General features: G+C 47.1%; 3 protein-coding genes, 1 long non-coding RNA gene and 1 other non-coding gene across 7 annotated transcripts; 4 read left to right on the forward strand and 1 right to left on the reverse strand.

Annotated features, from left to right (window-relative positions):
• Positions 1 to 2042: 2042 nt before the first annotated feature.
• On the forward strand, positions 2043 to 2148 carry LOC113034433 (U6 spliceosomal RNA). Its single transcript, XR_003274177.1, has one exon. It is a non-coding gene; the product is annotated as a U6 spliceosomal RNA (small nuclear RNA).
• Positions 2149 to 2527: 379 nt separating this feature from the next.
• gstt2 (glutathione S-transferase theta 2) lies at positions 2528 to 7680 on the forward strand. Its single transcript, XM_026187087.2, has 5 exons — positions 2528 to 2848; positions 3390 to 3477; positions 6155 to 6305; positions 6488 to 6664; positions 7287 to 7680. Exons 1-5 carry the CDS (start codon positions 2725 to 2727, stop codon positions 7431 to 7433), a joined length of 687 nt encoding a protein of 228 aa, XP_026042872.1. The 5' UTR covers positions 2528 to 2724; the 3' UTR covers positions 7434 to 7680.
• A 101-nt stretch (positions 7681 to 7781) lies between these two features.
• Positions 7782 to 14009, reverse strand: chek2 (checkpoint kinase 2). Its single transcript, XM_026187084.2, has 15 exons — positions 13827 to 14009; positions 13385 to 13655; positions 12697 to 12821; positions 12460 to 12592; positions 12286 to 12376; positions 12124 to 12220; positions 11693 to 11746; positions 11516 to 11580; positions 10549 to 10648; positions 10329 to 10415; positions 10057 to 10220; positions 8693 to 8808; positions 8315 to 8400; positions 8033 to 8107; positions 7782 to 7954 (listed from the first exon to the last, which is right to left on the reverse strand). The coding sequence occupies exons 2-15, from the start codon at positions 13644 to 13646 to the stop codon at positions 7844 to 7846; spliced, it is 1566 nt and encodes a 521-aa protein (XP_026042869.2). The 5' UTR covers positions 13647 to 13655; positions 13827 to 14009; the 3' UTR covers positions 7782 to 7843.
• Positions 10559 to 10780, forward strand: LOC145432268 (uncharacterized). The gene is made up of 2 exons (XR_013912550.1): positions 10559 to 10655; positions 10690 to 10780. It is a non-coding gene; the product is annotated as an uncharacterized LOC145432268 (long non-coding RNA).
• A 37-nt stretch (positions 14010 to 14046) lies between the features above and the next one.
• entr1 (endosome associated trafficking regulator 1) lies at positions 14047 to 18445 on the forward strand. 3 transcript variants are annotated; one of them, XM_026187085.2, is made up of 9 exons: positions 14047 to 14239; positions 14317 to 14414; positions 15721 to 15932; positions 16030 to 16171; positions 16255 to 16328; positions 16408 to 16519; positions 16607 to 16669; positions 16753 to 16892; positions 17024 to 18445. In XM_026187085.2, the coding sequence occupies exons 1-9, from the start codon at positions 14197 to 14199 to the stop codon at positions 17112 to 17114; spliced, it is 975 nt and encodes a 324-aa protein (XP_026042870.2). In that variant the 5' UTR covers positions 14047 to 14196; the 3' UTR covers positions 17115 to 18445. The 3 variants fall into 3 exon arrangements, with proteins under 3 accessions (XP_026042870.2, XP_080165121.1, XP_026042871.2); XM_080308995.1 differs by having other exon boundaries at positions 15757 to 15932; XM_026187086.2 differs by having other exon boundaries at positions 15838 to 15932.
• Positions 18446 to 24383: the final 5938 nt, after the last annotated feature.

Below are 24383 nucleotides of genomic sequence, written 5' to 3' on the forward strand. Positions count from 1 at the left end.
CGTTTGCCGCCTCTGGTTAAAACCGATGAGTTATGAAATTTAGGCTACGTCCACGGGTATTTTTGAAAACGCAGATTTTTCTATGCGTTTGCATCTTTCGTCCACACGTAAACGGCGTTTTCGGTCACTGAAAACGGAGATTTCTAAAAACGCCTGCCAGGGTGGATATTTTCTAAAACTCCGTTTTTGCATTTAAGTGTGGACGAGAAAAACGGAGAAAAAGCAGCGTCAAAGGTGTGCACCTTTTTTGACGTCACAGTGTGCGCCACGTTATTGTTTCGGTGAAATGGATTTCTACAATACTGTTACTGTTACTTGAACTCTCTGCAGTGTTTAAATGCTTACATACACACACACAGTTACCGTCCCTCCACACATACCACTCGGTTCTGCTTCTATGCCCCATCCTTGTTTACTTTTTCCCACCGAGGCTTCTAGTCTTCTGATTGGCCAACATTTCTACACGGTTAGGACTATAGCGCCACCTGCTGCTTTGGCATGTTCATAGCAGGGGCGGATCTAGAGAAATTTTCTTAGGGTGGCATGAGGGTGGCATTTTTTTTTTCAAACACATATGCAGGTGGTTACATATGGTTACATGATTCAAATGCAGTAAGTATGCACGTTTTTCATATAAATATAGTCGATAACTTAATTATTGTCTGTAGCCCACATAATTACACACTAGTTACATAAAACATGTGAGTTTTGATGCTATGTACTGTATAGCCTGTATGATAAATAAATATGTTGCCCAATAAGTATAAACTCCAGAAAGCTACACAACATGGGGCGCTTCATTTACAAACACAAGTCTAACTTAAGTTTCACTGTTTTTGTTAGAAAACAGTCACATTGTTGCAGCTTAAATTACACAAAATGTCAGAAATCTGCACCGTCATGAACAAACATGTAAACCTCATTTTTCATGATTTGTTGGATGAACCCTCTGAGGTCTGAAACACAACCGGCCATTTGTGACTCCTTTTGAGTTTACGTTTGTATTTCACCCTCAGATTGTTTCATTTTATTTTTTCCCCCGTTGCCTTGTTTGGTGTCTTTTAAGCTCAACTGAATTTAGTTGTTTTTTTCACTGACATACTGCATTAGTGTTACTGATCTGAAACCACACAAAGAACTTAAGATCCTAGTAGTATTTTTTACTGTAAAAAAAAAAAAACAGTAAATTTTTATAACTTGAAATGCAAATATAAAACGTACATTTTGTAAACATAAACAACTATTTATCTAAAAATGCAGCCGATACACCTGCTGTTTTTCATTTTGTACAACCATTTAAAAATCTTACTAAAACTAAAATGAGAGAACAATCAGGTGTGGCAATAAGATGCCCCACAAATGATGTGTGCCAGTAAAAACAAGTTTGTCCACCAAAAGACAGAAGAGCACAGGGACAAACCTGCAGGCCCGACAACAGCTGGTGTATCACTGGTTTTCTACTTAGTGACAGTGTTTACAAATGTGCCTCTGTGACAGTCATTAGTGCCCTCACTGACACACAAAACAAAATGACTACACAACAGAACGACTACACAACACAACACACTAAGTAAACACTCCACACTAAACGTCACAAATCTGCCACATCTAAACTCTCGCTCTGTCTCTCTCACTTGCTCGCTCTGTCTCGCTCGCCCTGTTACCGTCACTCCCCAAACTTTTCCCTCTTCCTAAACAACCAAATCCCACATGTTGACTTTTTTTTAATTGGTCGACATGGTGCATTTTTCCACCAATAAGAAAGAGGTGGCTTTTTTCCTTTCTTTACTGTTTTCGCGCTGTCTTTAGAAAACGCTTAAAACACAAACGTGACGACAGTATTTAGAACGAAGCGTGGCTGATATATATGATCATAACTCTGGATTTACTGGCCTGTAATTAAAATTTAAAAACTTTGAAGTTGGAACTTTCAATGTGGGCTGAAATAGGCTGCAGCTTGTTGCTGTGTCAGCTTACATCAGTCATCAGTGAGCGCCTCCAGCGCAGACGGGCTCATAAGGCGCAGACGGGCCGGGGTGGTCGTGTTACTTCGGTAGCACATATACTAAAATTGGAACGATACAGAGAAGATTAGCATGGCCCCTGCGCAAGGATGACACGCAAATTCGTGAAGCGTTCCTCATTTTCTTTAGAACTAATTCGACTCTGAAATAGTTTGAGAGAGAAGGTTTATTAATGACGAGAGATAAGCACAGCAGCTGTTCATGCAGTCTGAACACAGCACACGCCACGGACACGCTCCCAGTTTACAGGAGAACAGAATAATCCTTCAATTGTCCCACAAGGGGAAATTTGGTTGTGTCAGCAGCAATAAAAACACACATATATGCAAAAAGAACAGGACACAGAACAAAAAACACAATTTTTACATATTTAAGCTGAGAAAAGCAATGTGAGGTTATAACAGTAGAAGCTGCTGCAGTGCTGATGTAAACCTCTATGATTGTTGGGTGACTACACAGAGGAAGAGGGTCGTCCTGTCATGATGCTTCTGTGTTTCCTCTGAAGGAGGTGTCAAGGAGGCGCTGCAGTGTCCTCCAAGGAAGCTGTAACCTTTTCTGGGCTGCAGTTGTCTGTGCGGCTGCAGGGGGCGCTGTGGAGCAGCTGTCAGGCTGCAGAACCTCAGGGGAAGACGGACGGCTACCTGCTCACGCTTTTTGTGCTTTTTTCGCTGGTTTAACGGATAAAAACGCCTCGGTCACCATGGCAACAGGCCGGCTGGTGGAGGTGTACCTGGACCTTCTATCGCAGCCCTGCCGGGCGGTGCACATCCTGCTCACCTGCACCAAAATCCCGCACAAAGTGCGCGCCGTGGCGCTGCGGAAAGGTGAGCTACTGACAGGCTGGTTAACCAACCAGCCGGTTAACTAACCGACTAGCCGAGCGGCTAACTAGTCCTCTGACGGCCTGCTCACCCGTGTACGCACTCGGCGCACTTAGAGCAGTTTGTGGGCACACAACTTCAGCTGAACTCCGACCCAAAGAACTTTGACCTACATCCGAGCGGTGCACAGAGCCCGCCAGACCTCACTCAAAATCTCCGGATTTATGCTCTCTCTGACCCCGTGAGAGGAAACTGCATCCGAACCGAGCTGATCCTCATAGAAAACGTCATGAGACTGGTCGGGGACATTCGGCGCTCTTAAACTCACCGAATGTCCGATTTTCACACAGTTTACATGTTTCGGAAACAAAAAATAACAACAGATCATTATTCTGGGAATCTTAAATCACTTGGTTTCCCATCGGAGTTCTGAATGAAGCTGCTGCTCAGACTTCTGTCTGCATTAGAGCGCACACGCTGCAGGCCGCTTTATATGACCTGAGTTTTGAGTGGACTTTGTTTTTAGCTTCTCTTGTGTGTGCAGGAGAACATCGGACTCCGACCTTCACCAAGCTGAACCCCATGCAGAAGGTTCCTGTCATGGTGGACGACGGCTTTGTCCTCACAGAGAGGTACACACACACACACACACACACACAAAATTCAATTTTATTTACACAGCACCAAATCGCAACAACAGTCGCCTCAAGGTGCTTTATATTGTACAGTAGATCGTACAATAATACACACAGAGAAAAACCCAACAATCATATGACCCCCTATGAGCAGCACTTTGGCAACAGTGGGAAAGAAAAACTCCCTTTTAACAGGAAGAAACCTCCAGCAGAACCAGGCTCAGGGAGGGGCGGGGCCATCTGCTGTGATTGGTTGGGGTGAGAGAAGGAAGACAGGATAAAGACATGCTGTGTAAGAGAGACAGAGGTTAATAACAGATATGATTCAGTGCAGAGAGGTCTGTTAACACATAGTGAGTGAGAAAGGTGACTGGAAAGGAAACACCCAATGCATCATGGGAATCCCCGGCAGCCTATGTCTATTGCAGCATAACTAAGGGAGGATTCAGGGTCACCTGGTCCAGCCCTAACTATATGCTTTAGCAAAAAGGAAAGTTTGAAGCCTAATCTTGAAAGTAGAGATAGTGTCTGTCTCCTGAATCCAAACTGGAAGCTGGTTCCACAGAAGAGGGGCCTGAAAACTGAAGGCTCTGCCTCCCATTCTACTTTTAAATACTCTAGGAACAACAAGTAGGCCTGCAGAGCGAGAGCGAAGTGCTCTAATAGGGTGATATGGTACTACAAGGTCATTAAGATAAGATGGGGCCTGATTATTTAAGACCTTGTATGTGAGGAGCAGGATTTTGAATTCTGGATTTAACAGGAAGCCAAAACAGGAGAAATCTGCTCTCTCTTTCTAGTCCCTGTCAGGACTCTTGCTGTATGGGCAGAAATCTGTGCCATCAGAAACTGAATTTGAATAAGTTCAGTTTGAATTTGAATTGTAACTTGAATAAATGCTTTTGAAAACTGAATTTGAATTAGTCTAATTTGAAATTGAATTTATATTTTGAAAATGAATTGATTTGCTTTGAAACTGCATTTTATCCTTTAAAAATTCAGCTCTGGAATAATTTCAGTTTCACTTCTCACCATTCAATTTCAGTTCCAAAATTCAGTTTTTTGGAACTTACATCCGGTTCCGGTTCAAGCGCAGATTAATAGAACTACGTTTTACTAGCGGACCGAAAGTGTTACTGACGGGAATCTACAGCATCTTGAGCTGAATTAAGACTTCAGAAGTCATTCGTCATGTCGAATGACCAGCGGATAAACTCTCAGGTTGGTAATAAATGTATTACATGTATAAGAACAAGCGTCAAGTTAACAAATGATAGCCGTACAGTAACTTTTATGCTTATTGTAGCTGCTAGCTAAAAACGCTAATTTAGCGTAGTTTGCCTTGAATTCAGCTTTGACAAACAAATATATCACTTCAAACAGAGGTGATCCAGTAATGCTGCACTAATGAATTAGACTAACTACTCACTTTAGCTAAAGTTATTAAGTTAGCTAAAGAGTTGGGATGCTGTGTAAGACATAAATAAAGCTAAAACACAAAGGTTTGGACACCGTTTTGCATGTTTCCCTTCTGTAGGGGTCTCTGCAAGCATACAGAGGGGGTACTCTGAGAGGGTCCAAGATGACAACTTTGGAATTCTACTAGAAACAGTCGATCATATTTGTTGTCAAAGCTGAATTCAAGGCAAACTACGCTAAATTAGCGTTTTTAGCTAGCAGCTACAATAAGCATAAAAGTTACTGTACGGCTATCATTTGTTAACATGACACTTGTTCTTATACATGTAATACATTTATTACCAACCTGAGAGTTTATCCGCTGGTCATTCGACATGACGAATAACTTCTGAAGTCTTAATTCAGCTCAAGACGCTGTAGATTCCCGTCAGTAACACTTTCGGTCCGCTAGTAAAACGTAGTTCTATTCATCTGCGCTTGAACCGGAACCGGATGTAAGTTCCAAAAAACTGAATTTTGGAACAGAAATTGAATGGTGAGAAGTGAAACTGAAATTATTCGAGAGCTGAATTTTTAAAGGATAAAATGCAGTTTCAAAGCAAATCAATTCATTTTCAAAATATAAAATTCAATTTCAATTTAGACTAATTCAAATTCAGTTTTCAAAAGCATTTATTCAAGTTACAATTCAGATTCAATCTGAGCAATTCAAATTGAACTTATTCAAATTCAGTTTCTGATGGCACAGATTTCTGCCCATATTGCTGCAGCATTTTGGATTAGCTGAAGGCTTTTCAGGGAGTTTTTAGGACTTCCTGATAATAATGAATTACAGTCGTCCAGCCTGGAAGTAATAAATGCATGAACTAGTTTTTCAGCTTCACTCTGAGACAGGATATTTCTAACTTCTCCTTCTCTCACCCCAACCAATCACAGCAGATGTCCCCGCCCCTCCCTGAGCCTGGTTCTGTCGGAGGTTTCTTCCTGTTAAAAGGGAGTTTTTCCTTCCCACTGTCGCCAAAGTGCTTGTTCATAGGGGGTCATATGGTTGTTGGGTTTTTCTCAGTGTCTATGAAGCGCCTTGAGGCGACTTTTGTTGTGATTTGGCGCTATATAAATAAAATGGAATTGAATTAACTTTAGAGATTAAAACACACACACGCTCACTCATTTAAAGTGTGTTCCTGTGAGGCAGGACGGGTCACGTCGGAATCACATGCTCAGTGTAAACGTCAGGTTGTGTCATGTGTTGCAGCGACGCCATCCTGAAGTACCTCACCACCAAGTACGATGTCCCAGAGCACTGGTATCCACGGCAACCAGAGAGACGAGCCCGAGTGGACGAGTACACAGCGTGGCATCACACCAACACACGACCGCACGCTGCTAAAGTCTTCATCCTGGAGGTATGGAGCCAAAATCCTGATTTTGTAAAACACGTCTTCAAATATCTGAAATCAGCTGATCAGGAGACGGCAGCGTGGGGTTCTGTGATGACGCCGCACCTGTTCTGACATCATCAGGAATATAAAGCTGCTGTAATGCCATGAAGGAGCTCAGGTGTGCTTTGTGTCTCCGCCCACCTCAGGTGCTGCTCCCAGCTCAGTCTGGCTCTCCGGTGGATGAGGCCCGTTTGAATCGCGCTCTCTCCGACCTCGACGACACGCTGGATAAACTGGAGTCCATGTTTCTTCGCCGCCAGCCTTTCCTTTGCGGTGATGACATCACTGTGGCCGACCTGCTCGCGGCGTGCGAGCTCACGCAGGTCAGTTTCTGGATGCTCAAGCCCCGCCCCCCTCAGCGAAGCTTTTTGTCTCTTTGGGTATGTTCAGAGAGCTCGTCTCCAAACAGCTGCAGTGAAACTGAGACACAAACAGGAAATGGAGATGCTTCCCCTTCAAAGTAAAAGTTGTAATTCTGCACTGCTGCCAACAAAAGTGCAGCTTTTACTTTGAAAGCAGAGCATGTCTGTTTGTGTTGCACTTTTTAACTTGTCCCTGCCCCAGCGAGCAGTTACAGACATGATACTCTTGTGATGAGGAAGAGGATCAATAGGGGGTCCACAACCCTTTTAGGGACTCTCCAGTTGTTGTTCTTAGAACTGAAGAAGCTTCTCTGATTAAGTCCCAAAGCTTTTCTTTCTGAGCTCCTCAGACTACAATGAGCTGGATGTCTGAGAACCTTCACAGACTGAGTTCAGATTATTGCTTCTCTTCTCATGAAGGATGCTCCACTGTCTCCTCTGCTAAAGGAAGCACTGAAGCTCCTTTCCTTACTCTGAGGACTGACAGCTGATTAGAAACGCTCCCGAGAGGAGCGGGCACTCTGAACGTACCCTCTGTTTGTGTCTGTATGGTTCTGAGCATGCTCAGTGTGTCTCCTTGCAGCCTCTGGGCGGGGGCAGAGACGTCCTGAAGGAGCGTCCTCAGCTGCAGCGGTGGAGGAGTCGAGTCCAGTCGGCCGTCGGTGAGGCATTTGACGAAGCTCACAGCGTCCTGTATGCCCTCAGAGACCGCCGCCGAGCCCGTCTGTGACATCGGCATGAGGGGGAGGAGTTAGTCGAGGGTGTGAGGAGGATAAAGGAGTGGCTCAATTTCACTTTGATTTCTCTGCTTTAAAAACCTCAGAGGCCTTCGAGCCGTCACAGAGTTCCTGGACTCTGATCGATGACAGAATCAATAAATCTATCGATGAATCAATGTTGGAGTTCAATGTTTGAATCAGCTGAAGCACTTTAACAGGAAATGAGCTTTGAAATGAAAATAAAAAAAGCTGCTTGTACTTTGCCCCTTGAGTGTCTGTGACTGAGCGCCCCCCGCAGGCTGGAGGAGGAGCTGCGGCGCTGTAGGCGTGTTCAAACGAGCACATTAAAGAGACTCAGCAAAAATGTAAAAATCTTTATTAGAAAACTTTATTTACACCAGGTTCAGCAGCAGAGACGTGACTACACAGAGGAAGAGGGCGGGCCTTGGCTCCGTTTGGCAGGATGTTGCTCCTCGCCATCTCCTTCTCGTCCTCGTTTCCTCAGGTGTCTTCCTGAGGTCGACTCCGCCTCCTGCAGGGGGAGGAGCTCAATGGATCAGGAGGCAGAGTCATGGTTGTACTGTGTGTGTGGTTGTGTATGTGTGGTTACCATGGCAGCAGCAGCCCCCCCTCCCTCTGCAGACGGGTACATGAGCCTGTGCGCCGTCTCCAACATCTTCTGGTCCTGCAACCATCACAGAGTGAGCAGCCTACACTTCCCACAATGCACCTGAACATCTTTAACCCTCTTAAGACTTGCTGCTGTGGCGTCAGCTGTGCTGCAGACAGCCAACCGCCATCGTTGAGGGCGGAGTCACTACAAAAACACTGAACACAGCCTGGTGTGTGGTTATTTGGGTGGGGGGGGGCGGGGCGTCAGGTGAGGCGTTACCTGTAGCCAGGGGTGCTGCAGAGCTTCCTCGATGCTCATCCTCTTCATCGGATCAACGACCAGCAGCTTCCTCACCACGTCTTTGGCTGAAACACAAACGGGTCATATGAGTCCAAACACAGGAAGCTCCGCCTTTCACCCTCAGGTTCCAAACAAGATGGAACCAAAACAGTGCTGTGCAAAAGTCCTGAGCCCCCCGACGCACTGTGGAACACGCAGTGACTCACTGACACACCTGAACACACCGTGAGCCTGACGGTGACTCTGCGGTGTGAGTGGCTCTCGTTTGCTCATTTCTAGAAAAATCTCAGCGAGCGCCCGACAGCGAGCCAGTCATCACTAACAGTATCGATAAAGTTCAACTGAAGCAGCTCGTACCTTGATCAGAGACGCTCGTCCACTTGGACTGAACCATGGTGAACTCTCCTCTGATGATCTGATCGGTGACCGACTGATGACCAAAGCTCTCGTGGAACGGAGGGTAACCTCCCAGGCTGACACGGGAGGAGAGAGAGGAGGACTCAGTGATGAAGCTGGAGTTTCAGCAAATCATCAAACGTTACATAGAAATTTTCACAGCTTTCAGGTGGAGATGTTTGACCTCTGACCCTGGCTGTTTCTCTGCGGCTTCCTCGACAGTCACACGCCTGCAGGAGCCAGGTGACATCGCCGCTGAAGTTCCATAAATGACTCGTAAACCACGAGTCATTTATGGAAACCGAGTCCTACAGGGATAAAAAGCGGACGCGTATTCTGCTTCTTCTTCGTTGGTGGTGTGAGCAGGCGTAGGACGCTGTGAACACCTCGGACAGCGACGCGTGCCGAGGTCTCGGGAATCAGCCGGTCGCTGCAGAAATGCAGTTTCTGTCAGACTCTGCCGCTGACAGCCAGCGTTTTCTGTCTGTATGTAATACGGATTCATCCCAGGGAGGAGCCTTTCTGAGGTCAAAGGTCAGGTGACCAGGGACTGAACATGGGTGTAAAAGCAGCCGATGCCCACGAGCACGTTTAACACTCTGGGGTCGACAGAGGTACCGGCGCGTCAAAATCACACGACCAATTTAAGACGACACAGCAACCAGCGACCCAGAGTCTCGTTTCAACCTGGGTCGAAGGTGCGGACTTCAAACTTTATACCAGTTCTGATAGAGTCTGAATGGGTTATGATAAAAGTACACGCCACGTTTTTCTGAATAAAACTGTGTTTACAGCAGGAAGAACGGGCAGTGCTAGCAAACACTTCCCTATTGGTGTTACTGTGTACCATGTCAACCAATCAAAAAATGATATGGCAACATGTGGCACTTGGTTGTTTAGGAAGAGGGGGAAGTTTGAAGAGTGCGGTCAGAGTGCGGTCAGAGTGCGGTCAGAGTGCGGTCAGAGTGTTGTGTTGTAATTGTTTTATTTAGAAATGTAAAATTTCTTTTTGCACTTCAAGTTATGAAAATGATTCGTTAAACATGTTTGTGGGCTTTACAGAAAAAAATAAAGTTTTTCTACTCTGAAGTTTTTTTCGTCTGAATATAGATCAATTGTGCGATCGATGTCAATGGCTCCACGCAGGAAGTAGAAACAGACTCTGGCGTGCCGGCAGCGGCTCTGTTTTCATGTGCCGAGGGTAACCAGGCGGGCAAACGAGCGAGCGCACGAGTCGAGGCGGCGCGACAGGTGAATGAACGAAAGCGTTTCCCTGACAACACAAATCATCCATCATCACCCTGCAGCAGGAGGCCGGAGCCTACCAGACGAAGAGCAGCACGCCGAGGCTCCAGGCGTCCACGGCGAGCCCGTAACCTGTGGTGGACGCGTGCGTGAACACCTCCGGAGCCAGGTAAGATGGAGTCCCACACAGAGTCCTCATCAGCACCGCCTCCTCCAGGATCCGTGACTGGTTAAAGTCCGTCACCTGACGCGCGCGCACACACACACACACACACACACACACACACACACACACACACACACACTCAGTGAGGAGGGAGGAGGTGGTGATGCTGCAGGTGAGCGCACGTACCTTGATGAGACACACATCGTCCTGTGAGGACAGCAGGATGTTCTCCGGCTTCAGGTCTCTGTGGATGATCCCGTTACTGTGGAGATACTACACACACACACACACACACACACACACACACACACACACACACACACACACACACAGAGTTACAGTCGCTGCACCTGTGTGTGTTTGTGTGTGTGTGCGCGTGCTCGTTACCATAGCAACACCAGCTAACCTCCACAGCACGAAGCATCTGGTAAAAATAAAGTTTGGCAACAGATTCGTTGAGCTGCTGCTTCGACTTCACTCTGTGGAACAGCTCCCCCCCCTCCATCCTGACAGGTGAGAGAGAGACACAGGTGAGAGAGAGACACAGGTGAGAGAGAGACACAGGTGAGAGAGAGACACAGGTGAGAGAGAGGCTGCGTCCACACTAGCGTTCACAGAGTTGTGCGTCCACATTGAAACGGCCAAAAACGCTTCCGTTCCAGTCCTGCACATGCGTGAAACGCAAGAAGATTCGACCTGCCTCATTTCTGTCTGCCGTTTATTTACGTTCCGGCTCGTTGACACGTCGGCAAAATGTGGAGGAAAAGCACCGAGTTTTTTAAATGGACTCACAATGAGGTGGAGTCGTTGCTGCAAGTAACACAAAAGTACAAAGTTGCAAAAGCGAGTGAGAATTAAAGAATTTGAAGAAAAGCTCTCAGGAGCATGTACAGGCTGATGTTGATCTTTAATAGGGCTGTCAAACAAAACAACTGCTGTGTAACGCCCTCCGCTATCTCAGTTTAATAGGTCACATGACTGCATCACATGACTATGTGATAAGCCTTCTTAATCTGTTTTACCAAGTTGAGGATGTAAGCACGCTCCTCCCGCAACACGCGGTCCATTTGGGCGTAGTCTGACACCACGATCTGGTTGTCCATATCAGTCTTGGGAGGGGACAGACAGAACTGAATAAGGCCAATTTTGGCCTTGTCCACTCGGGTCACACCAGTGTTGGCAACTCTTTGGAAATTCATTTTGGAAAAGCACCGTGTTCAAATGTATCAGTTTTCAAAACGCGGCGTTTTCCTTGAGCGAAAACGGCGTCTCAGTTTGGACGGGAGGCCAAAACGGAGAGAAAAAAACAAAAACGTATTAGTGTGGACGTGGCCTGAGAGACGGGTGAGAGAGACAGGTGCAGTTTCACGCACAGCTCCAACACGATGTAGAAACTTTCCTCCGTCTGATAGAAGTCCTCCGTCTTTATGAGACAAGGCTGCAGGAGACAAGGAGTGAAGAGAAGGAAAGGAAGGATGAGTGTTGTTACTGGCGATAAAGGAGCGTTCCTGTACTTGTGCTTTTTCTTCTTCTTCGTTGGTGTTACTCACGTGGTCGACCCTCTGCAGGATGTCAATCTCCGTCTTTGCGTTTCGTGTCGCCGTCTGTGATTGGACAGAAAAATAAGTTGTTGTTCCCCTTCAACTCAAAATAAGGTTGAGACGCCATGTTTGTAGTTCTCTGGGAGGTATCTGTGTTTTCACACCTTGCTGACATTTCATTGGGTTAAACTGAGTTCAATTCAATACCTGATTGGCTGGCACCAGAAATATTTAAATTAAGCAGTGTACTGAGAGTTTCCCACCCCCCTAGTGGTGATTTCATGCAGTGCACTGTTAGTTTGACAGAGAGGGGTGTCTGCATTTTTGACGCTATTAAAATTCATAAATGAACTGACACCATCACACCTGCTGACAAACACGCAGTCGAAAGAAACGAGCAGCGGGTCTCAGCCAATCAGAGAGCAGATGAGGCGACTCACCCCTTCAGACTGAAAGTTCTTCTTGTTTATGATTTTCACTGCAAACTTCCTGCAGGTGGATCGCTCGAAAGCCAGCCGGACCTCGCCACACACTCCTCTGAAACACACACAGTCAGCAGGGTGGCACAGGAAATGACATCACAACGCCACGAAACAACTCACGTGCCGATGCGTCGCGTCAGTAGGTATTTGTCTTGCAGGTCTCTGGGTAGGCTGGACTGATCGTCCGACATCAGGTCGATGAAGACAAAGACTGCAGAGAGACATGAGCAGGAGGTGAGACCGGCACCAGGGTGTCCAGGTGTTTTCAGGTGCTGTTCTTGTGGGCGGAGTCACCTCGGTTTCGTTGTTCAGCCAGAGAGATGACGGCGTTATTGACCAGAGGAAGCTTCTTGTCTTTCCCGATCGGAATCCCATCGAGAAAAGTGCCGTTATTACTGAGGTCCTCCACGAAGACCTCCGAGCCCTCCTGACACACACAGGTGGAGAGGGCGACGTTAAAGCCCCGTGAGCGCAGTACTCACAGTACGATCAGTGCTAATATCAGTGGTAGTAGTACTGCAGTAGTCTCACTCTGTAGATCCTGAAGTGTTTCTTGCTGTAGATTCGGAACTTTCTGGAATTTCGGTCATTTGGATCCTCCAGGACGTAGTTACACTTGGAGTCCCGTCCAAACAGGTACTGGTCCTCTATGCAGTCTGTAAACAAACAAACAGGAAACAGGAAGTGCTCCTCTATGCAGTCTGTAAACAAACAAACAGGAAACAGGAAGTGCTCCTCTATGCAGTCTGTAAACAAACAAACAGGAAACAGGAAGTGCTCCTCTATGCAGTCTGTAAACAAACAAACAGGAAACAGGAAGTGCTCCTCTATGCAGTCTTCTATCCCCCCGTGGAATTACAAAACCTGCAATTCTGGGATTTTATTTGGTTGCTAATTAGCAGCAGCAGCTAGCTCATCCTTTGGTCACTGCTTGAAACAGGAAGAGGTGTTAAAAAACCAGGATGCCACGTCCATCTTTTATCTACAGTCTAAAGATCTGTCACACCTGAAGCACTGTCTGCTGAACAGAAGTATCCTGATTACTTCATGTGTTATTTAAAGTATGGAACAGCAGAGCTCGGCTGGCTGATTATGCTAATTCTGCTGCTAATTCTACTAATTACTATTTCCAGACACAGCACAATATGTTCAGTTTAATGGAACCTGATTAAGAACAGAGTGAACAGAGGACGAGCCGGCGTGTTGTGAGCAGCGGTACCGTGGCTCCTGAAGCCCGGGACCATGGGCAGTAGGCGGCCCCAGGGTTGCGGCTCGGGCTCCTCTGGGACGGACGCGAGCGTTACGGGGATGGTGTCCACGCTGCTCAGAGTCCCCGAGCCACTCGACGACTGACTGGCTGAGCTGGGCCCACTGGATGAACTGGAACCAGGCTGGGACTGGGACTTGGCCTGGGACGGGGACAGGGTGGACTGGGTTTGGGACTGAGGACGCTCCCCCTCAGGAGTCCCCTTTTCAGACATCCTTCAGCTCTGCAGACACATGAGAGACAAAATCAAGAACAAGAGAAGAAGAGTTTGGGTTTCTGCCGCAGGATCGTGGACATCCGTGGGCTCGGAGCCCCAGAGCACACAGTGCAACATCCCCACGCCCCACTGTGGCAGCGTTCAAACACAGACCGCGTGTCCGAGACTCACACTCACCGTGAAACCGGAACCCCGCCGGTGCTGTCAGCATGCGCGCGCCTTCTCAGCGAGCTCTGCACTCAGCAGAGCCAGAACCAGCATCCGGGTCTCTGCGCGTCCACGAACCGCGACGCGTGCTTCGATTTCTTGACCGGGACCTTGCGGGACACGCGCTTCCTTGTGGGCTATTTTTTCTCTGACGTCACGAAGTGGTTCCAGCCAATGATAAGTGTGAATGTGGATCACGTGCACCGGGAGCCGTCGGCTGGTGTTTCCGGGTTTGGTTTGGTCCCGCAGAGGAGATTCAGAGGCTGATCGATAGTTATGATCGATACGTGAACGGAAGTCAGGGCGCGGAGCGAGCCACGTGTCTGTCTGCGAGTCCGACATGTCCAACCAGAGAGGCGGCAAGACTCTGATCATCACAGACGGTGAGTGTCCGGGGGGGAGGGGGTCTGCAGTCGCCATGTGAGCCTCCGTCACAGCTCCAGCTGTTCTGTGTGTGCAGATGAGGAGGTGGAGGCGGAGGAGCTCAACCCGTTCTCCTTCAGAGAGTTTCTGCGCTGGAAGAACCAGGACCCGGACCCGGAGCAGGCACGCACTGAGGTCAGAGCTGCACAGCTGGAGGTGCACCTCTGTCCTAAGGCAGCGAGCACAAACACAGAGTGGGTCTGTGCTCACAGCTGTGACACGCGTGTACATGTGCATATTTAAAAGAGTGACACAAACTTCAAACCGCTGCGCTGTGGCGGTCGTGGATGTGATCGCTGTGGGCCGAGCGTGTAATCGGCTCACAGCTCAGACTCAAACCGTCCATCGGCCCCACGCTGAGTGTTCAGCCCACGTCATGCTGCTGTAACTGTTCTCATGAAACTGCAGAGGTGACCTGAGCTCAGCTGCTGTTTCTCAAAATCTGCAGAAAACAGCGTCTCCGTCACAAACACACGCGTGTCACAGCTGTGAGCACAGAACCACGCTGCCTGCTGGAGAAGGTCACCACCATCTCTTTGGTGTTGCTCATGTTCAGTTCAAGGTTAGGAAAATCCCAAAAAGCTGGTTGTGTTCATCTGGACGTTGTCAGTGGGAGTCTCATCATCAGGTGACTCCTTCGGTGTCAGCTGACTGCAGGTTCCAACCTTATAAACAGCACATCTGCATAACGACTGACACAGCAGTATGGGCCCACTCTAACCCACTGATGAGTCCCACTCACAGAGGGTTGGGGAATGGCTGCAGTCACTGTAAGATGGTGACAGGTGTTCCCTTAGGCCCCTCCTTCATGCTTCGACATCAACAACCCACTGACAGGTGTCAGTATTTCCACGGCTGGACAGTTAAAAACAGTGTTTCTGCCGCTGCCACAGTGTAATCTGAAGTGTCCATCAAAAGGACCAATCACACCGGGAGCCTGTGCTTCTTTAGGCTCCGCCTACCCATAATAGCGTGAAACTAGCAGCGTGTTGGTTATGGAATATAATTTCGTACATTTCAGTTCAAATTCAATACCTGCGACTGATTCGCCGTTAACAACAAACAACTTGATCAAATATCTGTTAACAGATGAAAACACAGTTTTCTCCTCTAAGCACACGGTCTGTCTATCATTAGTAGCTTACACAGGATGAGAACTTCAGCGCAGCATGCTTGAGTCTGTGTCCTCAGCACAGTCCAGGGGCCAGATGTTTGGTCCCCGTAAACACACTTGGCGCACAGCCTTAACCGTCTGCTCGGTGTAAACGTTGACGTACGTTTGGCTTCACAGCGACAAACAGACCAAAGCTCGTACGACCCGAGCCATGTTAGATATCGCTAACGTCACCTAACTTCGCCGAAGGTTAGCTGAGTTTAACATGTTTTCAGATTCTTCGTTATGCTAACATTCGTCCGTTTCTGGACCGCTTCCCTTCGACAGGCCGCCATTTTTTCCAAAACATTTCTTCAACCTCAGATTCGCAGTGAATCCTGGGATAGCGTGGACTACGAAGGATACACCCGACCCGCCTCACACAGCCTCTGTCTGTCTCATCAGGAGGAGGAGGAGGAGTGGGGGCGGAGCTTCCAGTCAGGCATTGGCAGCACCTCCTCCCTGTGCACAGAGGAGGAAGAAGAAGAGGAGGAGACCAGGTGAGTCGGATGAAGGGCGGGGCGTAAAAATGTCCGAGCAGCTTCTGTGCAGATGAAACTGCACCTGCCGTGAAGTCACCTTCACCTGTGTCACCAGGTTCTCCTCCAAACCTGAAGCAGCTGCAGGAGGAGGTGCAGTAGGAGGAGGAGAGAACTATGAAGGAGATGACGAGACCTCAATGGTTGAGCCAGCCACCTTCTGCAGGAGGAGGAGTGCCAAGAGCAGCCAGACGCAGCAGGTAACCCAACCACGGAGCGCTTAGTTCAGGGAGCGTGGGACAAAGCAGAACAGGCGTATTAACGAGCTCCTGTTCTGTCTCAGCTGAAGGAGGAGAACGCAGCACTGAGGAGGACCGTCAGGGAGCTGCAGAGGAGAGCCGAAGTGAACGAACGCAGGTTTGTACCAACCAATCACAGGACAGCGCCGCAATATGTCGCTGACCAATCATTTACCCAGCATGCCTCTGTCTCCCAGGGCGTCGCAGCTCTCGGAGGAGCTGCTGCAGAGGAGGCGTCAGGAAGAGAAGGAGGCCCAGGACCTGGAGAGCATGGTTCACTCTGTGGAGCAGAACCTCCACCTGATGACGGTACACACAAACACAGTGTTTGCATGAACGTGTGTGTGTGTGTGTGAGATTGTGTGTGTAAAAATACTCTACGTCTGTCCATGTTAGAGGCGAGCGGTGAAAGCGGAGAACGCCGTTTCCAAACTGAAGGCGGAGCTACAGCAGCTGCAGGTGAGATGGAGAATGAATCATTGATTATTGATAATCTGCTGGCTGTGTGTATCAGCGCGTGTGTGTGTGTGTGTGTGTTTGAGGCCGAGGTGGATTCTCTGCGGGCTGAGAACAACGGTCTGAAGTCGATGGAGTCTCAGGTCGTCATGACGATGAGGCAAAATGCTCAGGTGGCATCCGACTACCTGAACAAGATGGCGAGCCACGCCCACTCCTCCATCAGGTCAGTACCTGCAGACACATACAGCCATCAGCCATAACACCAAGCTGTTAATGCTGCTACTCTCTCCCTGTCACCTGTGTCTGTCTCACCTGTGTCTGTCTCACCTGTCTCTGTCTCACCCGTCTCTGCAGGCAGCTGCTGGGGGAAGCAGAGACTCTGCGTTTGGTGTCTCAGCTGCTGCAGTCCATCGATAAAATCTCCTCCCTGAACTCAGAGTCCTGAACTCCTTCGGACCTCCTGGTTGTCATGGAAACATCCAGGAGAGGTCTGTCTGTGAGATCAGAGGTCAGCAGGTATTTTATTTTGGAAGGCCCCAGCTATGCTGACTGCTGATTGGTGGACTGTGACTGTGTGAGGGCCGAGCATCATGTTGATTCATAAACTCTGTGATAGTAAAGCGCTCTGATGATCGGAGGTGTGCACCACAAAGACGACTTTTTGGCTGATCCGGGTGACTTCAGGGTTAACGTCGGTTTCCTGAAGGTGGCAGGCCAATCAGCTGTCCTGAACGTAGCGTCACCATTCCTGGAGGATCCCTCGGACCACTACGGGGAGAACGGGAGGGTCTGGGGGCTTCGTGCGCTGAGCTTCAATAGTCTTTTTTCCCCCTGTTGGCAGCAAGTTCAAGTTTATTTATATATCACATCTGTTGACAAAAGTAGTCAAAGCAGAAAACATAAAATAGGATAAAACAAAGTTGAAGCGGTTTCATTGTTCTGTAAACATTCATGTATTCGTGCTGAGCTCGTGTCAGGTTTGTAATGTGGCACACGCCACCCCCCCCCAATGCGCAGATCAAATCCTGGGTTATCTTGGCAGGTTGTAACCGGCTGTATCCTGATCGCCAGCGTTAGTGTAACATAAGGTAAAGATGCCATCTTGTATGTCCCAGCTCCAAGGGGGCGTGTCAGAGTGTTTACCTGGATAAATAAGGATGTATGCGTGACTTTTTCCAAAACTGATTGCAGCTTCTACTTCGTATAAAACAGGGGAACATCCTCACCGCCCGTGCAGAAGTGCAGCTTTCGTATTTGTTGCGTCTCATCGAGAAAAACACGATTGGCTAAAGAGACAACCAGGAAACAAGAACAAGTAAATAAGAGAAAGCATGATGTCTGATACAGTCGATCAGACAGGTCATTACCCACATATACAAAACCAACTATGATACACAATATAAAACAGGTGACTGGGTGTGTGTCTGTCTGTGTGTGCCCTGTGGTAGACCCGTCCAGGGTGTACCCTGTACCCACAGGCACCTGGGAAAGTTTTAGCCCCACCCCCCGTGACCCTGACCTGGATGAGAGGAAGAGAATGGATGAAAAATATGAGCCACAGAAAACAGAACAGCAGATGAAGCCATGAGAAATACACAGAAAGCCTAAACTGAGCTGGCGTCGCTTCGAGGACTCCGATCGTTCGACTGACTCGGGACTGTTGACTCGTTTAAGCTAACTTACATCCTGCTGTAACCAGGCAGACCAACTAATATGTACCAACAGAGAGACCTGATGTTTAATAATGATTAAATAAAAATGTTCAATAATAAGAAATGGTGTGTTACTGCCACCTGCTGGTGTGGAGTGTGAACTGCAGCCAAACAGAGTCCAGGATGTAGCACTGAGTAAAAGTGAAATGGAAGAAAATGTTAGATGAACTGGAGCTCTGTGAGTTAGGACTGGTTTTAAATGAAGTTTACTTTATTTATTTAAGGTACTTAAAAGGATGAATGTCTGCTCGCTTTAGCTCATGGTACAGCCGCCTTCATATCAACATGCGTGTAAACGGTAAGTGTTGCTAGGCAATAGTTTTACATCCATTCCCAAGGAGTCAAAATGACGTCGGGCAGTTTTAGGTGGTCTTAATCTTTTTCTTTTGATCACACACAACTCAAAATTCCCTGTTTGATGAAAAAGTCCGTTTCAGGAAAAGTCATGAAAATGTTTTGTTTGAATTATAACAGAGTTATATGAATTTCAAAATGTCAGTGGATGGATATGGCGTGCCGGTGTTAACGGACGGCTTCGCTTCCTGCTTTTCGCCTGATCCGAGGTCTCGTTTTGTGCCTGATGTGGTGTGGAGGGTTTGTGGGGACGATCGAGAGTGTTCTCTCACTTTATATTGGGATTTTTATTTATTTATTTTTTTTGCCTGTCCCGTTTGGCTCTTTTGCATCAGAATTGTTGTCTAAAGGCAAAGAAAGATGCCCAACGGATTTACTTTACCAAACTGACCATCCCAGCCTTGCCGTAATGGTCCATTTGATTCACCTTTTATTGTTTATTTTATTTTCACTTACTGAATACGGGACAGACTTGACTGGGGGAAAGAAGGGGAGAAAGAAAGAGAAACAGCTGAAAAGAGGGACGGGGGAGAAGGGCAAAAAACAAAAACCAACAGAATGAGCAGGAAAAAAAATGCATATATCAATCACCTGGATCACCTGCTGAGAAAGAAAAAGAAAACAAGCAGAAGAGAACAAGAGTAATAGAATAAACAGCATCACAATGATATATGGGAATATGACAGTAAATACTAAATGTTAAACATTATTGTGCAGCACATAAGATCAACAGAACACAGTGTGCTTTGAGGTAGGAGCCAAAAAGGGTGTAGTTTGTGGGTGTGATCACCCGTGTGTACACCTGTGAGCATGGACGCGCTTGTTTTTAAAAGGTTCCTTCATGTAATGATCTGCTAGAGGGTGTGGGGGGGCCACAGCCCCGTCCTCCAGGGCATGAAGCAGGTATGGAGGAGATCAAAACTCCAGACATCCAGAGGCCCCCAGAACACAAGAGACCAAGGAAGACCAACAGAGGGTGAAGCTTTGACACATGAAAAGTAGAGCTGGGCGATATGAGATTTTTTCATATCACGATATGTTTTTTTCATTTCAGGCGATAACGATATCTATCACGATATCAGCCAAATAACTATATTTGTAAGATTTAAATGTGCCGTTGCTCACACGTAAAATGTGAAATAATCAGCAGCTTGTTTTGATTTAAATATTTATTTCCCATAATAAGTTCAACAGGGTAGATGTACTTAGGGAACATGAGACTTTTTCAGATAAATAAAGGCAAATATTGCAAACTACACAAAAGGCAGCCGCTAAAGCGTTTAAGTTTCAAAACAGAACAAACAAAACAGACTAAACTGTCAATTCCACTTAGAAACAAAATATTAATTCTAAAAATAAATCTTAGTTTGTTTTACAGAAGATCAGACAAAACTGACTAACTTTTGTCAACATCAACTAAACTGAGAACTAAAAGGAAATTCTCGACCTCTCCTTGTTGTATAGCTGAGCTTTTCAAACAGCTGTAACAGTTACTTTAGTCTGACAAAAGCCGAATGACGAATTAGCGCTTCCAGTCAGAGACTGAGCTGCACCGCTTTATTGTATTTCCAGACTTGCTTTCGGCACATTTACAGTGCAGCTGCTCTGTTTTTGTCAGACTTGAAATAGCAGAAATACCTTCACACTACGGAGCTTCTGTGACTCTTCCGTTCGACAATCTCTCCGGCGTTGGAACCATCGTCTGTTTTCTCCTCGGTAACCTTCGGTCGCGCTCTCGGCACACTCATTTGCTCCGTTACCCGGCGGCACGGCGGCTGGCTGCTTCCCAAACAAATACACATGTGCGGCTTGGCACTTGTGCTGTACGCAACAAGTCACGTGACGTGACACTGCGGCTGTGATTGGTTCGGCTCTGCGCTACTTAATTTGGATTGGCTGGTTTTTTTTTTTAAGAGGACAAGAGCGGTGAGGCCTATCTCAATAGTTAAATTTTTCTATCGAGAAAAAGTTATTTCACAATACACATCGTTATCGTTCTATCGCCCAGCTCTAATGAAAGGCTGTGACTTTATTGAAACAGAGCCAATCAAACAGATTGATTGGAGTGATGATAGGATCGATAATCGCTGCTGGAGTCAAACCTCAGAGATCACAGGGATTGAAGAAAATCAGGATGCTTGAGTCTGGTTTCTGCTCAGAGTGAGCATGCTCAGCTCTGTTACCATGACAACCATGGCAGCTCTCACTGGCACAGCCTTTTTATACTCTTCTTCACAGCTTCTGGGTGGACTAGCACACTGCGAGCCTGGACTGAGTGGACCCCGTTTGTCCTCGGCCTGAGACGGACACACTTTGCTGATGTGGGACTTTCTGGGATTCTGCATCAAACAGAGTTTTAAAGCGATATCGTGACAGAAATGTGAACTTCCAACAGGAAACACTGACAGAACTCCAATAAGCTGTAATAATAGGAGTCAGAGCTGTTAATGTGAATGGAGCCAGGGTCTATAATCCCATTAAAATACAGATCAAAGTGCTGTGAGTAGGATTAAAGCTTCAGTCAGATCCTAAAAACACTGGAAAGTACTAAACTAAGATGGGTGTAGATCCCGTATGCTGAGGGAGGAGTCGTACCGTGCAGACGGTGTCTGATTGGCTGAGAGCTGCTGACCTCACAGAAACGCAGCCTTTATATACCCGACACTGATCATGTGACCCGAAGGATTCTTAGGAAAAAGTGAGCGTATGACTCGGTACCCTGACCCACTCGTCACTTTCCACAGAACTCATGCTGACTTCCTGCCACAGCTAACCACCACAAGAAACACCATATTTATACACCAGTGCACCAAATCACAGGCTGTTTCCACATAAGACTGAAAGTCCCAGCCAGGAGACCATCCTGGTATCAGGTTAACGCACACCTGTCCCACAGGCTCCACGCTGAAAATTTACCCACAATGCATTTTCCCTCTAAGTCAAAGACATCAAACTGTGATATGTGCCCTCATACTGATGATCACTGCATCAACAACACTGTGAGTTTTGCAGTGGGTGTTACAGTGTTTGTAGTTTTTCAGCCCTGAAAGTTTTCTGGACTTATGAAGTAAAGAAAATCATTCAAAAGGGTCAAATTTGTAGTTTTAACTCATTTATGTGGAAAACCTTCATTTAAAATGTAAATCTTTGTTTGGCAGACACACTGACCCCGAGGTCATGTGGCTCACTGGCTTCACATCAAACCTGCAGAGTCCAGCTTATCATCATCGCAGTACGTGTGAGGAAGTGTTGGAGTTGGTGCATAGCGGACGCCTTCGGTGGACTCCGCCTCTCGCCCTCGCAGAGCCAGGATAGGCTCCAGAATTTGTGCATACGTTCATTTTTGTATTTCAAGAAAATGATTCATTAAACGTGTTGGTGGGTTTAAAAATATAAAGAATAAACCTTTCTTCTCTAATTTTATGATTTTGTCAGATTTTAGGATAATCCTTTAATTGTCCCACAAGGAGAAATTTGGTTGTAACAGCAGCCAAAAAGACACATATACAAACAAACAGGACACAGAGCAGAAACATACACAATTTTTCTTACATATTTACATTAAGGACAATCGTTACTATAAACAGAGTACTGTACAGTTATTAAATTAAATTAAATAACTACAGGTAAGAGGCAAACCAGGTTGTAGTGCGAATCGGTTAATTAACTTATTGCAGTTACAGCACAGATGTAAACATCTGTGTTTGTTGGGAGCAGTTCTGATTGTGCAGTCTGACAGCTGCAGGGAGGAAGGACCTGTGGAAACGCTCCTTCATGCATCGAGGATGCATCAGCCTGTCACTGCAGGAGCTCTGCAGTTCAACAACATCTACATGCATGGGCTGGGAGACTCTGTCCATCGGAGATGTTATTTTGGCCAGAGTCCTTCTGTCTCCCACCCCTGCACTGGGTCCAGGGTGCATCCCAGAACAGAGCATTTTAGATCAAAATGTGAGCGTAGGCTCCCCGTGGTGCGTCACATCTCTGGCCCCCGAGCCTTATGTTTGGCTTGTCTGAGGGCTGCAGTTCACACTCCGCGCCAGCCGGTGGCGGTAACGCACCGTGTCGTTGTTTTCCATCCACCAATAAATTTCGAGCAGCCGGGGTGGTGGGCGCTGATTGGTCGGCGGACCGGACTCGCGGCTTCTCATCAGATCAGTCTTCAATAATCAGTCATGATCCGAGCTCCACGTGCGCCTGAGACGTGGACCGGGACCCGACGGGACGCTCCACGCGGACGTGTCCGCGGGGCGACTAGGTGAGCCGTAGGGTTCCCAGGACCCACTTCCGGTGTTTCTGTGTGTTTTATTTCTCTGCTCGTGTTGGTGAATATTCTGCAGATTTAAATGATGTAAGTCAGGACATGCGTGACGTCATTCACAGACTCGGCGCTACATCATAAATAATCCTTCCGGTCGCTTTAGTGTCGTTGTGTAAGTGTCGCGTTTATGTCTCAGTGACCGTGCGTGGATCTACAACAGCTGCTGTGCGGCTCCGCCTGTGGTCCACGGTCACCGCGTCCCACCCTGCTGTCTGCTGCTAACACCTGGGTGTATTTGACACACTCGTGTTTTAGTTTCTTTTTCTCTGTCACATAGAGCAGGGCAGATAAAATATTTATCACCATATACATTTGAAAATGTGCGATAACGATATAACTGACGATATAATTGACACTTTATTAGTGCAAAACCATCAATGTATGTTCACTTAATCAACCAGCTGTTTTTTATCTGCATTAAAGTTATATAAACATTTAACAGTGCAAATTGCTCGCTAACAGTTTAACCAAAAGGCATTTCCAGTGGAAACCGGCCGACATATCCTCAGCATAACCATGTACAACATCCACAAACCTTAAAAAGAGGCTCTACACACACAATACAGTAATAGACCCTGTGCACGAGACAATGCTAACTTCCTGGTTTGAGACCGGATGTGGGGTTGTACATTTCCGGTAGCTCTACTTTGCGGTCAATCACTACTGCGAAGATATATCCTCCACAATCATGTCCAAAACTGGAAAACGGAAAGATGGTGTTAAGTTACAAAGAGAAGGTGGGAACACTCACCGCTGCTGTGTCATAAAAAATCTAATGATCAGTTTAAAGAGTTTATCGATCAGCTGTTTACATCACTCAACACAAGCAGAGCTGCATCGCTGCAGCAGAAGACACATCGTCCACATGCACATCTCTGTGTAGTGACTGGTCTCATGATCTAAACAGGCAAATGTTCAGCATTCAAACTACAGGTGAAGAATAGTCAAACCAGATGTTTCCCGTTATGTCGATATCAGCTCGTCAAGTACACACCTACACCTCCTTCTTGAGCTCTCAGCGAAGGCGGTCGCACTTTCTCCTCTCCTCCTCACCCTTATCTTCCCTGCTTCGCCTCTATGTCCTTGTCTTGTCTTGTGTGAATTTACTTTCCCTGGAACAGTCTCTCACTGTCGTTCTCTAAACCTAAAAGAGAATTATGGATTTGATCAAAAGACTGACAACACCACGGAACAGAAGTTTGATACCATCATGGGGAGGCTCGCAGCTCTTCAACGGGAGATCGAGAGACCAGCCTCGGAGTGCTAGAATTCGAGCTGCTTACAAAGGAGAAATCAACAATATTCAACATTTGGACACCACGGCGCC

Source organism: Astatotilapia calliptera, chromosome 12 (genome assembly GCF_964374335.1).
Source record: "Astatotilapia calliptera chromosome 12, fAstCal68.1, whole genome shotgun sequence".
Lineage (NCBI taxonomy): Eukaryota > Metazoa > Chordata > Actinopteri > Cichliformes > Cichlidae > Astatotilapia > Astatotilapia calliptera.

Bases quoted from the DNA above. Each gene is read 5' to 3' on its own strand.
- chek2 (XM_026187084.2), bottom strand. From the start codon at position 13,646: ATGTCTGAAAAGGGGACTCCTGAGGGGGAGCGTCCTCAGTCCCAAACC. The intron at 12,822-13,384 runs GTACCGCTGCTC...GTTTGTTTACAG, and splicing joins CCCGGGCTTCAGGAGCCACG to ACTGCATAGAGGACCAGTAC. The intron at 10,416-10,548 runs GTTAGCTGGTGT...GTGTGTGTGTAG, and splicing joins AGATGCTTCGTGCTGTGGAG to TATCTCCACAGTAACGGGAT.
- entr1 (XM_026187085.2), top strand. From the start codon at position 14,197: ATGTCCAACCAGAGAGGCGGCAAGACTCTGATCATCACAGACG. The intron at 15,933-16,029 runs GTGAGTCGGATG...CTGTGTCACCAG, and splicing joins GAAGAAGAGGAGGAGACCAG to GTTCTCCTCCAAACCTGAAG. The intron at 16,520-16,606 runs GTACACACAAAC...TGTCCATGTTAG, and splicing joins AGAACCTCCACCTGATGACG to AGGCGAGCGGTGAAAGCGGA.
- gstt2 (XM_026187087.2), top strand. From the start codon at position 2,725: ATGGCAACAGGCCGGCTGGTGGAGGTGTACCTGGACCTTCTATCGCAG. The intron at 2,849-3,389 runs GTGAGCTACTGA...TTGTGTGTGCAG, and splicing joins CGCCGTGGCGCTGCGGAAAG to GAGAACATCGGACTCCGACC. The intron at 6,306-6,487 runs GTATGGAGCCAA...CGCCCACCTCAG, and splicing joins CTAAAGTCTTCATCCTGGAG to GTGCTGCTCCCAGCTCAGTC.